The 12,321-nt window shown below is 35.0% G+C and overlaps 1 protein-coding gene across 2 annotated transcripts; it reads right to left on the reverse strand.

Moving 5' to 3' along the window:
- Positions 1-2,505: 2,505 nt before the first annotated feature.
- LOC133288200 (nucleobase-ascorbate transporter 12-like) lies at positions 2,506-11,927 on the reverse strand. 2 transcript variants are annotated; one of them, XM_061485911.1, is made up of 10 exons: positions 11,203-11,927; positions 10,986-11,083; positions 10,733-10,903; positions 10,428-10,528; positions 7,770-7,905; positions 7,597-7,647; positions 7,192-7,479; positions 6,198-6,432; positions 3,537-3,823; positions 2,506-2,947 (listed from the first exon to the last, which is right to left on the reverse strand). In XM_061485911.1, exons 1-10 carry the CDS (start codon positions 11,741-11,743, stop codon positions 2,726-2,728), a joined length of 2,130 nt encoding a protein of 709 aa, XP_061341895.1. In that variant the 5' UTR covers positions 11,744-11,927; the 3' UTR covers positions 2,506-2,725. The 2 variants fall into 2 exon arrangements, with proteins under 2 accessions (XP_061341895.1, XP_061341894.1); XM_061485910.1 differs by having other exon boundaries at positions 2,506-2,988; positions 3,527-3,823.
- Between the last annotated feature and the right edge of the window lie 394 nt (positions 11,928-12,321).

A 12,321-nucleotide genomic window follows, 5' to 3' on the forward strand; every position in this document is an offset into this window, starting at 1 on the left:
GTAATTCATGGGATAAGTTATTACCAACTTAATCACCCAATTAAGTCTAAATTGTCTATCATACGAAGCTTCTTTTTGTTCAAATACATAAACCGAAAGATCCACGAACGTGGCTGCTTAGATTTACTTAGAGAACAAAAACAAAACAAGTTGCAGCAATACGACAATAGAGCTACAGGCCAACAAGTGTTATTGTTCCACAAATGCATGATAGATGACGTTCTTATTTTGAGTCCTATTTTATGGCCATTGGTCAAACCTGATATGGTAGTTATTCCTGTTATTTCTCTCTCTCTCTCTCTTTTAAATATTTTTCAAAAATTTATTTTAGGTGTACCAAAAAACATAAATTAATTTTCTTTGTCTTTGTTGACTGAAAGTCGCATAACAATACAAAGGCAAATAATAATAATAATAAATGTTAAACAACCCACATGTCCAAAAAATTGAACTTCGTCTGGGATTACGGTTTTTAAAATTGTGACTAATTACCACAATTAGATATCGGGAAGGTTATACTTACCATCAATTAAGTTTACCATTTCTTATCACTAAATCTTAATAGTTGATTTTCACAAATTTGATAGTTATAATTTATTGGATGAAACTTATTAATTAATTATTAAATTTTTAATAAATTATAACCGTCAAATTCACGGAAATCAACGGTTAAAATTTGGTGGTAAGAAGTGATAAACTTAATTGGTGGTAAGTAAACTTAATTGGTGGTAAGTATAACCATCCTCATTAGATATATAATTTATATATTCTATGAAAAGGGATATATTTACAACCTAAAAGTTTTACAATCTCTTACCATTAAATCTTAACCGTTGATTTTTCGTAAACGGTTATAATTTATTGAAAATTAATAATTAATTAATAAATGTGACCCAATAAATCATAACCGTATGATTGATACAAATATATTCATTTATACATATATGATTAAAAATGGATCTTTTAAATCATTTATTAATATAAAAGGTAATTCGGTTAAACAGAAGTTAAATGTTTTTACCAACAACAAAAAAAGGGTTAGATGTCTAATGTCTATGATTATTAAGTATAACTAAACAAGAATATCGTAAATGTCTAGGTGTTTAATATGATATAACAAATATGAGAATCCTATATTTGTAAATATCTTACGTTTAAGTATCTTATACCCACACATGTTAAGCGTCGTTGATGTAAACACCTCATACTTCTAAACCGCAAGGCTTTTGATATACACCACTTAACAATCAATGATGTTAAACCACACACATTAAAGCATGAATTGTGGCTGGGATATCTTACAATGGATAATCAAAGTTCATGTTAGATATTCTTTTTTTTCGTTCTCATACTAATTTTATGTGTTTGAGATGTGTATAATATCCGAGCTTGAAAAGGATGTTTGAACGTTATCTAAGATGCATGGATCTCTGTTTTTCAGGAGTAGGTTTCATATGCATATCATATTCTTAAAAGAGATTAAAAAAAAGTTAGGTTTCTGTGATTATTAAGTATAACTAAACAATATCACAAATGTCTAGATGTTTAACACTTTAAGATGCTACAGCAAATATAAGAGTCCTAAATTGGCAAATATTTTACATTTAAGCATATCTTATACCCGCATATGTTAAGTGTCGTCGTCGCAAACACCTCAAACTTCTAATAAGGCTTTTGATCTATACCACTATAACGATTAATGATGATAAACTAAACATTAAAGCATGAACTGTAGCTGGGTGGTGATATCTCACCATGGATATCAAAATTCAGGTTTAGATTTATTTATTTTTTCATTCCCTAATTATGTTTGAAATGTATATAATTTTTGAGCTTGACGAGGATATACATAAACGTTATCTAAAATACAAGTATCTTGTTTTTAGTAGGTTTAATATGCATATAGTTGGTTTCAGCGGTTCATGCTTTATTACATTTAAGCAAAGTCTTGAATTTAAGTCCTTGTGAATGCAAAAAATTCATTTTCAGTATTATTCATCTCGCAATAATACCGAAAACCAAATACAAAATCTAGTTGTGCATGTAGAGACGTTTTCCTGCTGATAAAATTACAATCAAGTTACCAAACAGAAGACTTTTTCCATATAAGATTAGAGTCAGGCCAACTTTCTTAATTTTGAAATTCTCCATAAAAACTCAAAGGCAGTAACAAAAATATGAAAAACAAGGATAATGTTCCCGTCTGTTTTTTTTTTTCAACAAATAATATTTTTAATTAAAAAAAGTTTAAAATCTTTTATAATAATTAAATAAGATTTTCAGAATATTGCCCCGAAAATGCATTCTATGCTCCATGAATGCACTTACCAAATATGCTTGATTCTACCGTGGACAAGGAACAACTGACAATAATATACATAGCTTGCTATGTCTAGGAATTACAATGAAGCTGGATAAAATTGACAAAAAAAAGGGGGGGGAAGTATATACATTCAAAATGATTTCTCAAACCTCGCTTTAAAGCAAGAAAAAAAAATCCACCCGGAGAATTTGAATGAATCAAAACTAGATACATGGTTAATCTAGTTAATTACAATACAAAAGACCCCTATGGATCCCCAGTGTATACAAATCAACTCTGTAACATGACCTATTACTATCCATCATGGAGCCGCACAAGACATGTGAATCTAGACTCAGGGTCGCTTGAGCAGTTGAGAGCATTTAATAAACTGAAAATGTCAACCAACGAAACCCTAGTCTTTCACAGTCCAACCCACTTCACCCATCTGAAAATCCTACCAATTCCCAAGGGCAACTCATAGTCATTAGCAACAGCAGGTTCCCTTCTAGCAACCTCAGGTTCGGACCAAACATATACCCCACGTTCCTGCCGACTACCAGGTACAGTATTATCCAGAATAACAGCAACAAGAAACGCTATCACCATGTGTAGTGAGAAAAGCGTGTTCAAGACATAGTTCAACTGCCAAAGGATCATATTAACAAGTGTTATTTTAGAAAAACCTGTCATGTCAACTTGAAGTAAAAAAACTTTGCACCAGTACAGTAGTTTTTAACCAACATTCAAGTACTAAATAACAAGGGAACTACATAATTAAAGCTAACTCCACATACATACTTATTAGCTAGTTCACTTCATCATGAATTCAAGAAGCCATATTATATAACAAAATGATGATGCAGCAATTACTAGTTAGTAACTGTTAAACAGAACAGGCAGGATTCTGTCAAAAAGAAGCTTTATATACGGACAGAAATATTAGTCAACACAACAGAGCAGTAGGTAATTGACCTTAAAAGCATATTTAACCAACTAACTATTCCCTATTGAATAAGTAGTTTCAACTTCCATTCACTAGATCATGGAGATAGATATGCAGTGACATAGTTTTGCCAGGTGCACCCACCCTGAGAGATGAAAGTGGCCGTTGGATGACTTTTTATCTTTCTGAAAATCTTACAGTAGTTAACTAATTTTGAATCCAAAATTTGACAATTAACAAATTCAAGCACAAGATTCATAATAGTAAAATGACATGACACAGGCATACCCCTCCATATTTGCTGCGAAAAGGGCCGTGAGAAGCCACAATGTAGGGCTGAAAATAACTTGGTACAGACAAGTTGGAATTTGGAGAAATTCCATATTGTTGAAAGTAGGCAGGTATGGAAAGAGAGAAAAACAATGATAACCCAACTATGATGATATTGCGAGAGCTTCCAGCCTCACTATAGCGTAGATTTGACAAGCCCAATGCTGTAAGCATTGCCCACATAAAGCAGAGGAGACCAGCAACCATGACTTCAGGAATTGAAGCAATGAACCCTCCAACCTTACCTGTTGTATGGCATAAGCATAATTAAACATGGATAAGCTAAAATCGCTAAAAAAAATTCTATGGATGAGAGAACAAAGTATATTAAATGGGCAGAAGAGAAGCAGGCAAAAAAGCAAACTATGAATGACTTGCATAATCCTAAGTGTCCCATGGCTTGTTGAGTCCCAAAAATGGATACAATCAGCACAAGAAATCAACAGCTTTTTGAAGCTTCTATGTAGGTTGATGATGGACTTGGTAATGAATAACCACTAATATATGCTGAACATGTGGATAGTCCCCTGGGAAAGCATCTCTGAGAAGCTTCATACCACTTACCATAAACACTGGTTTACTAAGAATGGGATTTTATGCAATGCCAGCAACTATAATGCTTTAAGGAAATACGATTTCAACAGAAAAATTGAAGGCAAGATAGGTTCCATCACATAATATAGATATCAACTCTAAATCATCAGTTCAAAAGAGCTTATAGCCAACAGTTTTTGAGTATTTAATTTGCTATGCAGAGATAAATAAAGCCCACTGAACCATTTGCAGCAAAGAGATATGAAACACAGACACTTCAGAAAGCAACTGCGTACATGTCCAACATGTATCAAACACAACACAGTACTTCAAATATACTTGAACATTTTAAAGTTTTCGGCATTGGTGAACATGTCGCATGTCCATGTTAGTGTTTATGATTCTTCACTAAGGAGGCTAAGGATTGGTGATAAAATAACATCCTAATGACTGTAATTTTGAAATAATGTGGTTATTGGTAAATTAGCAATATGCAATTTAGGATGCAAGCATTTGTGAATGTCTGAATTGGGATCCACTGAATATTAAAGATGGCAATATTATGTAATCATATTTGCGTGAATAACCTTAGCAATGTTAAGACTGCCTAGTAGCAATCTAATGTACGTTCATAAAAATTCTGGCACCATATACACAGAATTCAAGAATATGGTTCATTCAATGGCTCTGAAGTGATAAAGCAACATAAAGTCCCTGGAAAGAAGTTTTTCTAAGTGCATACTGCATAGGCCAGGCAAAATAAGCATTAGGTCAAAGAAGTGGCAAATATCTTCTTGAGGAATTTTAAGGAGTTCATGGAATGAAATTACAAGTCAGTAACCTATGATAACTGTTTTCACTTTTCAATTTCAGCTATAGACTTTATTTTGTCAAACATCATATATTGAAAATTTCAAACTACACAATTTCTCAATTCCTAACTAAAAATTTGTATAGTTACAATCTTAAAGACCAGCTTCTCTTAGAATGCATTATTCAGAGCACAGTTAAATGCATATAAAACTGCTAGGGCCTTAGTCATACCTTAAATGCATCACAAACGTATATTACAAAATATCAGTATATTATCTTACGTGCAGAATCACAAGCCTATGGGAAGGCCTAATGCTCAGTGCATCTATTCTCTACCAGAGTTTATCTCCTTCCAGTCTCAAGTCTGGTTATATCAGTCTCAGACAATCTACATCAGATTTGACTTAATAAACCCTAGGCCTTCTCATTACTCTATGCACACATTACAGATGAGCTAAATATTCACAATAACCTGTAAATTTTTACATCACTATCTAATTTAATATATTCTAATTCTTTTCCACTAAGCAATTTAGGCCACAAAAAACATACACTTTATTCATTTGTTTGAAAATTATTGATAAAGTGCAAAGTACAGTAGCCATTCATTTGGACAAGAATTTACATAAGATTAGAAACTAAGAGTTCACTTGGATGTAATAATGAATGAAATTAATGAAAAAATTGTTATTCTACTGCTTCTCATTCTTTAGAAAGCCTGACTTCCAGAAATGATGCTTACAAACATCAAATGCTTTACACAAAACAATTGGCCTTTACCAACAGGATGAAATTTCAGAGTCATTGGACAACCAAGGAAACCCAAGATATTGCATGATAAACAATATCACAAACTGCATGAGGGTTGATTGACCATTTTGCTCCTGTTTACATTTTTTTTTCGTCACTTTGCCTCTCTTCCCAAACTATATATCAATCTACCCCTCTTCTCAAACTATATATCAATCTACCCTGTTTGATCAAAGTTTGATCGGCACTTACTCATTTACTCGAATAAATGACTTACCAAGGACTAGGGTTTGGTCAAACTTCGATCAAATAAGGGCAGATTGGTATATAGTTTGGGAGCGGCAAAGCGGTAAAAAAAATTAAAATAGGGGCAAAATGGTCAATCAGCCACTGCATGTGTTCTTTATGAGAAATATGAATGATGCATAACCCAAATGGCTTTTCATCCCAATAAATCTGCTCATGATAAGTGTACTTCCTATGAAGGTTAGATCCTAGAACAAGAAGATAATTGACACTTACCCACAAGAGACAATACAATCAGAAAGCATGCACCCAGTTGAACTGCCCTGCGGCTACCCATTTTAGTCACAGCAATTGTGTGAACATTTTCAGTTAAAGTTGTAGACCCAGTTCCAGTTCCCCATAGGCCAGCCAAGACACTAGAAAGACCTTCCAAACCAATTCCTCGACTCAGAACTCCAGGAGTTGGAGGTCTGGATGCTACCAATAATGAAGATGCATGGTATGAGCCAACCTACAAAGTTTAAAGCAAATGAGTATCAACACAGTAAAGTGATTCAATAATCCTGCAAATACAGAAAAATACAAGGAAAATATTATTTCAATTTTGAGATAGTATATTGTTAATCTCATATAGATCAGTAATTATTATTTGACTAATCACATAGTGGCTATTTGCAGTATTAAATTTCTAAAAAATTTAGTGGTCATAAATCACTGCCATTCATCCAGTCAATTCCTAAGTCTTGAGATAGAACCAATACTGCATTAATCTCCCTTACAGTTAGTATCTAATTAAAACAGAAACATGATGACAAGTTGACATTGATCATGTAAAAACATTATGACAAGTTGATAACCACTGTTTTTGTTTGGATCTGATAAACTATATGCCTACCTGCAGGCACTTCACTCAAAAAAGTTTTTACCCTTCATTGACAAAGCTTGCAATTAAACTGAAGTGACAGCTGACAAATAGTCTTAAATGGATATGCAAGTTTCTTGCTTCAGCATCAATGCCATCATGTTTATCAAATATATATCATTTTGGTAGGTTCAAAACATAATTTTCCGTCAAAGCCTGTATCATATGTAAGAAAGAGAACAACCTTATACATACAATAGTGCTAGTACATTATAAAGAAAGGACAAGGGCCCAGTAGATGGTTAGTTTTTCTAACCTACCACAAGCATGTTAAATTGTCAACATATTCAGAGTCAAGATAAATAAATACAGTCCAGGAACCAAAACAGATAAAGACAAGAAACTAACCGAATCCACAGATGAGATTAAGGAAACCACACACATTACAAGAGCCATTTTCCAGTGGAAGACCGGAGTACCCCATTGTAGTGGATAAGGAAATCTAAACCATGGAGAGGATTTCAATGCTTGAGATGTATCAACCCGACAATGCTTCATCCTTGAAAAATGCTTTCTGCAGTGCTCCGAAACCATATTTGAGGCAGGTATATTTATATCACACCCTTTGTAGCTGTAGGTTCCTGCTTCAGTCAGCAAGAAAGCAAACGCCCATGTAATTGCCAGACCCAAAGGAACCTGGCAGTTAGGTGAAGAAAAAGGCATCATACTTAACAGAAATCATTTGCTGCAATATAGGATTTTAATGCAACTACTGAATAGTAACTTAAAAATAAATTGGAACATTCAACTTACTGCATATATTAGAAATATGCGATGTCCAAGAACAGAGATCTTACGAAGATACTGCAAAAAGCACGAAATAACATATTACAACTTTTAGCACAGTGCAACAAGCAATAATATACCCACTGGGATTTTTTAATAAATATTAAAGAAAAAGCTCAAGGTCAATTCAACAAACTTACAAGAGAAAAAACTATAACCACTAATATCTGCACTGCTCCAATCTCAAGGCATGTACCAACTAATGGGAAACCATAACTGTAAAATGAAATTCCAACAGCAGCAATAGTCGGGGATACAACTACAGGATTGATCAACCTGAAAGGAAACTCAAAAAATGAGGCTCATATCAGCTACATTGAACAGAAAAATTAGATATGACATGTGATGTTTTTTATTTCAGATAACTCAGGCACTGATGCAATTTAAATCATGAGGAAAGGCAAAAAACTTTTGTGGGGGGGGGGGGGAGGTTGATACATGAGTGGGAAGGAACCATGTGGAAATAGTATCCAAACAAGCTATATGTAACCATATGAAGCATAGCACTTATCCAAGAAAGAATGATCACAGTATCTTAATTACGAGAACTGAAAGTTATCTATACTCTAAACCAACCAATTATCAGAACTAGATATCACCCTTAATTAATGATAAAAGAATAAAACATCATTTCCCTTTAAAAGTGCTTATAAAATACAACAAAAGTACATTTCTTAATTAGCTAATTTTATTTAATATACTTCGCAATTTGCCCAACACTATTCGGGGGAGCCTTTTTTTTTGTGGGGGGGGGGGGGGGAGAGGGGTTTAGACCTGCCAGATAATCTCCGTTCAAAAATCCTCCACATGAACTCAAAAATATCAATACATTATAGTCTCTATGCTTAATTTCATATGCCCACTTTTTATAGTTGTCTTGTTTAATTATTATGATGAGCAATGCTAATCATTTTAGCTCAACCAGTAAGAATGAATTGCGTCAACCAAAAGGCATTAAGTTGGATTCTAACTGGTGGTCCTTCATACGTTGGTTCCCACCTTCCCTATACGTACCACTGTCATCCTCATTGAGGCTTGAGGCATACATTAGGATTTGGGTCCTCTAAAGCAAGGTTGTCAAACTCAAGAGTCTACACAAACTCGGAAGGGTGAACCAAAATCGTAAATCGCAGAATCGTAACACGGATCGTAGAATCGTAACACAGGATATAAATTATATTTATATATATTTATATGCATATAAAGTAATATAATAAGCAAATTTAATTCAACCAACAAGCAAAATAATTGTTACTGGACTCATTTTATTTTTCCCAGTAAATATAAAACAAAACAGAGGCAAACATGAGGGAAAAAAAAGGTAATTTGGTTTTTAAATAATTCTGATTTGATTTATCAAAAAAATGTAATTTGGTTTATCCCACATTTGGTTTATCAAATATACATGTGGTGTGGTGTGGGCATGTGGCAGCAAATATAAGAAACAGAGGCAAAAAATTAAAAACAAAAAAATTAAAAAAAAAAAAGGTATTGAGGCAGAGAAATAGAGAAACAAAGGAAGCTAATAAAAAGAAACGAGAAAAAAAAAAGAGGCAAATAGGGATTGGTAAAAATTAAAAATAGAAAAAAAAATTACAAACAAATGAGAAACAGAGGCAGCAAAAATAAATAAATAAATAAACGAAACAGAGGCAAACAAAAAAGAAGAAAGAAACGAAGCGGAGAAGAGATTGAGGCAGAGAACACCATTCGCGACGGCGACAAAGAGAGAAGATGATCAGAGAAGCTGCGAACGACGACGAAGCACGTTGGAGAAGCTGCGAACGACGATAAAGCACGTCAGAGAAGACGATCCAGCACGACAAAGCACATCGGACGAAGCAGACAGAGTCGCGCGACCTCACTGAGTAGTACGTGGCGGCTGAAACCAGGTTTTAGGGTTTTTTTGGTGTTTAAAAAACCCATTTATACGATGGGTTTTGGGTCAAATTTTTCGGGTTTATGGGTCACTCTCCATTTCCTTGAACTCGTTAAACTCGTACGAGCTTAAGACTTTGTCAAAAAACACTGCGTTTCTACCATTTGAGTGCCAAAAGCGAGTTCGCATGGAAACGGGATCGTTGAGGGTGACCAGAAGCGTAAACTCGTCCGAGTTTGCGAGTTTACTCGCGAGTTTGACAACCATGCTCTAAAGGGCATCCTCATTAGGCATTTTAGAGATTAAAGCCCATATTGATAACTGTTGATCAAAAAATCAAAAGTATTACATACCATGACCTTGGAATAATGCAACTTCCTGTACTCCTCACATTTTATTTGCCATGTATATATAGAGAGAGGAGGGATTGTTTTACAGTGATGTAAGTCAAAATCACTCTTATACCATTCAATAACTATTTATAAGATAATTTCATATCAAAATCCACTGTTGGATTGAAAGTTTCTATCTATAAAATATTACATTCATCCAAGATTATTTAGTACTTCATTCATATACATCGAGTTTAACATATTATATAAAAATAAAAACCACTTGATTATTTTCTTATTGTTGTTCAATCTTTATAAGATTTGACAGAAACAATCAAGGTAATAGATAGTTATAATTCAATGGCATAAGAATGTTAGTATCCATCCATCCATCCCTCAATGCCCCTAAAGTTTTTGGCCAAGTTCCACCACTGCCTCTATGATTATTCTACTTAAATTTCTGAAATTTTAACATAACACATAGACTCAATCCTCAACAATAAATCCTGTTTGGTGAAACAATGAAGCGTGTACTAGTAGAAACTAACAAGAAAAATAAACAAGCATAGAAAACCCAAAAATCGTACCTTACTAACAGCGACATAAGTCCAGTATATCCAAGTAAAGCTTGAAAAGCTGATCCAATAATTATGGCCCCCTGCAGCTCCTTCATTATATGCCTGAATTTCTGCAAATTGAGAAAGAAATCTTACCAGCAGTCTATGTTTCAATTATTCCATCCGAAAATTTATAATACAACACAAACCCTAGGAGACCTTATGAATAACTAAGTAGAAACCGTTGCAAGATCCAACAACTTTGTTAGATATAACAATGATATACACAATAATTAATATTACTGAAACATAAAGAAATGGGAAGAGATACATACATTTCCATTTAAACCTTGAAACTCCGGGGAGTTGATTATCGCCAGAGCAGGTGCCAGATAAACAAAAGAAGGGCCTTGTATCAAAGGCAACCTAGACCCAAAACTAATATGCAAGAGTGTAGTCACCCCCGAGACGAAGAGCACTGTCGATACCACCATAGCAGTGTCCTCCTGTACTCACTTAACACATCAGATAACAGTACAAACCATAAGACGAAAAAACAACCAACTAAGCCAGTTGAAAATCACTCACATGAGTGCCTCCCATGGCAGGAACTATGACAAGTGGAATGAGAATCAACGAACCTAATATCGAAACGTAATGCTGGATACCGTACACACCAATGGGAACTACAGTAATCCACATAAAAAAAACCATCACCATCAACACATCAAACTTTCAACCTTAAAGAAGTGAAAGAAATCATTAAATCAAGACTCCAAAATTCCAAAATCACTTCAACTGATACCTAAACCAGGTGAATCTCTCAGCTCATACTTCATATGCGAGTGCCTGGAAACAAAACCATCGTCATCCACAGTCCGCGGCAAACCATCCACCACTTCCTCATGCCTCGCCGTTCTCCGGGGCGGCTGAGACGGCTGCTCCGCCGCGACGATTGCCTGTCCGTTAGTACTGGGAACGGAACTCTTCGGAACGCCATCGGAATCCTTCCGCTTCTTCACCGTCTGATCCTTCGCAAGCGAGGGCGCAACAACAACCTTGTCACCTTGAACGACGCCGTTCGCGGTCGCGTTTGTCCGAACCCGACCCGCTTCGAGATCCACATTCGGTTCGGGTTCTCTTGGCTTGGGCGGAAGGCTGCTAATCTGACCCGAATCGCCGACATTGGTCTCGCCAGAGAATTTGGGCTTAAAGCCGGTCTTCTTGGCCCAGGAAGAAGGCGGCATTGCTTTAGCATCCGGCGCCGGAGCCGGAGCCGGAGCCGGAGACGTCGCCGGCGGCCACGAACCTGTGCGGTGGCGATTATTTGGATCGGAATTGGACATGTTATGAAGAAGCTAATGGTGCATAGCTTCAACAATTGGTTGCAGATCTGGTGAATGGCGTTGTAGCAATGAAGAAGCGAAGGTGTTAGGGTTTCTGAGAGTGAGTGAGTGAGTAAGTGAAACTGAAAAAATGTGTATGAGAAGTGGGAAGTGGAATGGAATTGAAATGGGAAAGAAAAGAAAAACCAAATGTTGAAACTGTGAAGTTGATAGTGTGGATTGTGAAGCTAAAACCGCGTTATTATTAATAGATTTTATTTTATTATTATTATTTTTCTACTCTTTGTTCTTTCCCGGGATAATCGGTGGAGCTGAAAATGTGCATTTGGATTGTGTAAGAACTGAATTATAGGAATGATTAAATAAATAATTTCGCTTCTTAGCTTGCTAATTACGTAAGCAAGAGGGGTTAGGTAAGTTAAAAAAAGGTTGTGATTGATTGGATGATTAATTGGTTTTAGATTTTTATTTTTTATTTTTTGTTGAATTTACTAGGATCGATTTTATTTTATCCAGGTTATTTATTGTTAAAGAAAAAAAGTTAAGAAACTGATAAATCAATTGACCAATATTATGTT

The sequence above is a fragment of the Gastrolobium bilobum genome, unplaced genomic scaffold, assembly GCF_033153095.1.
Source record: "Gastrolobium bilobum isolate Gb01-03AN ecotype WA unplaced genomic scaffold, APGP_CSIRO_Gbil_v1 utg128178, whole genome shotgun sequence".
NCBI classification, from domain to species: Eukaryota; Viridiplantae; Streptophyta; class Magnoliopsida; order Fabales; family Fabaceae; genus Gastrolobium; species Gastrolobium bilobum.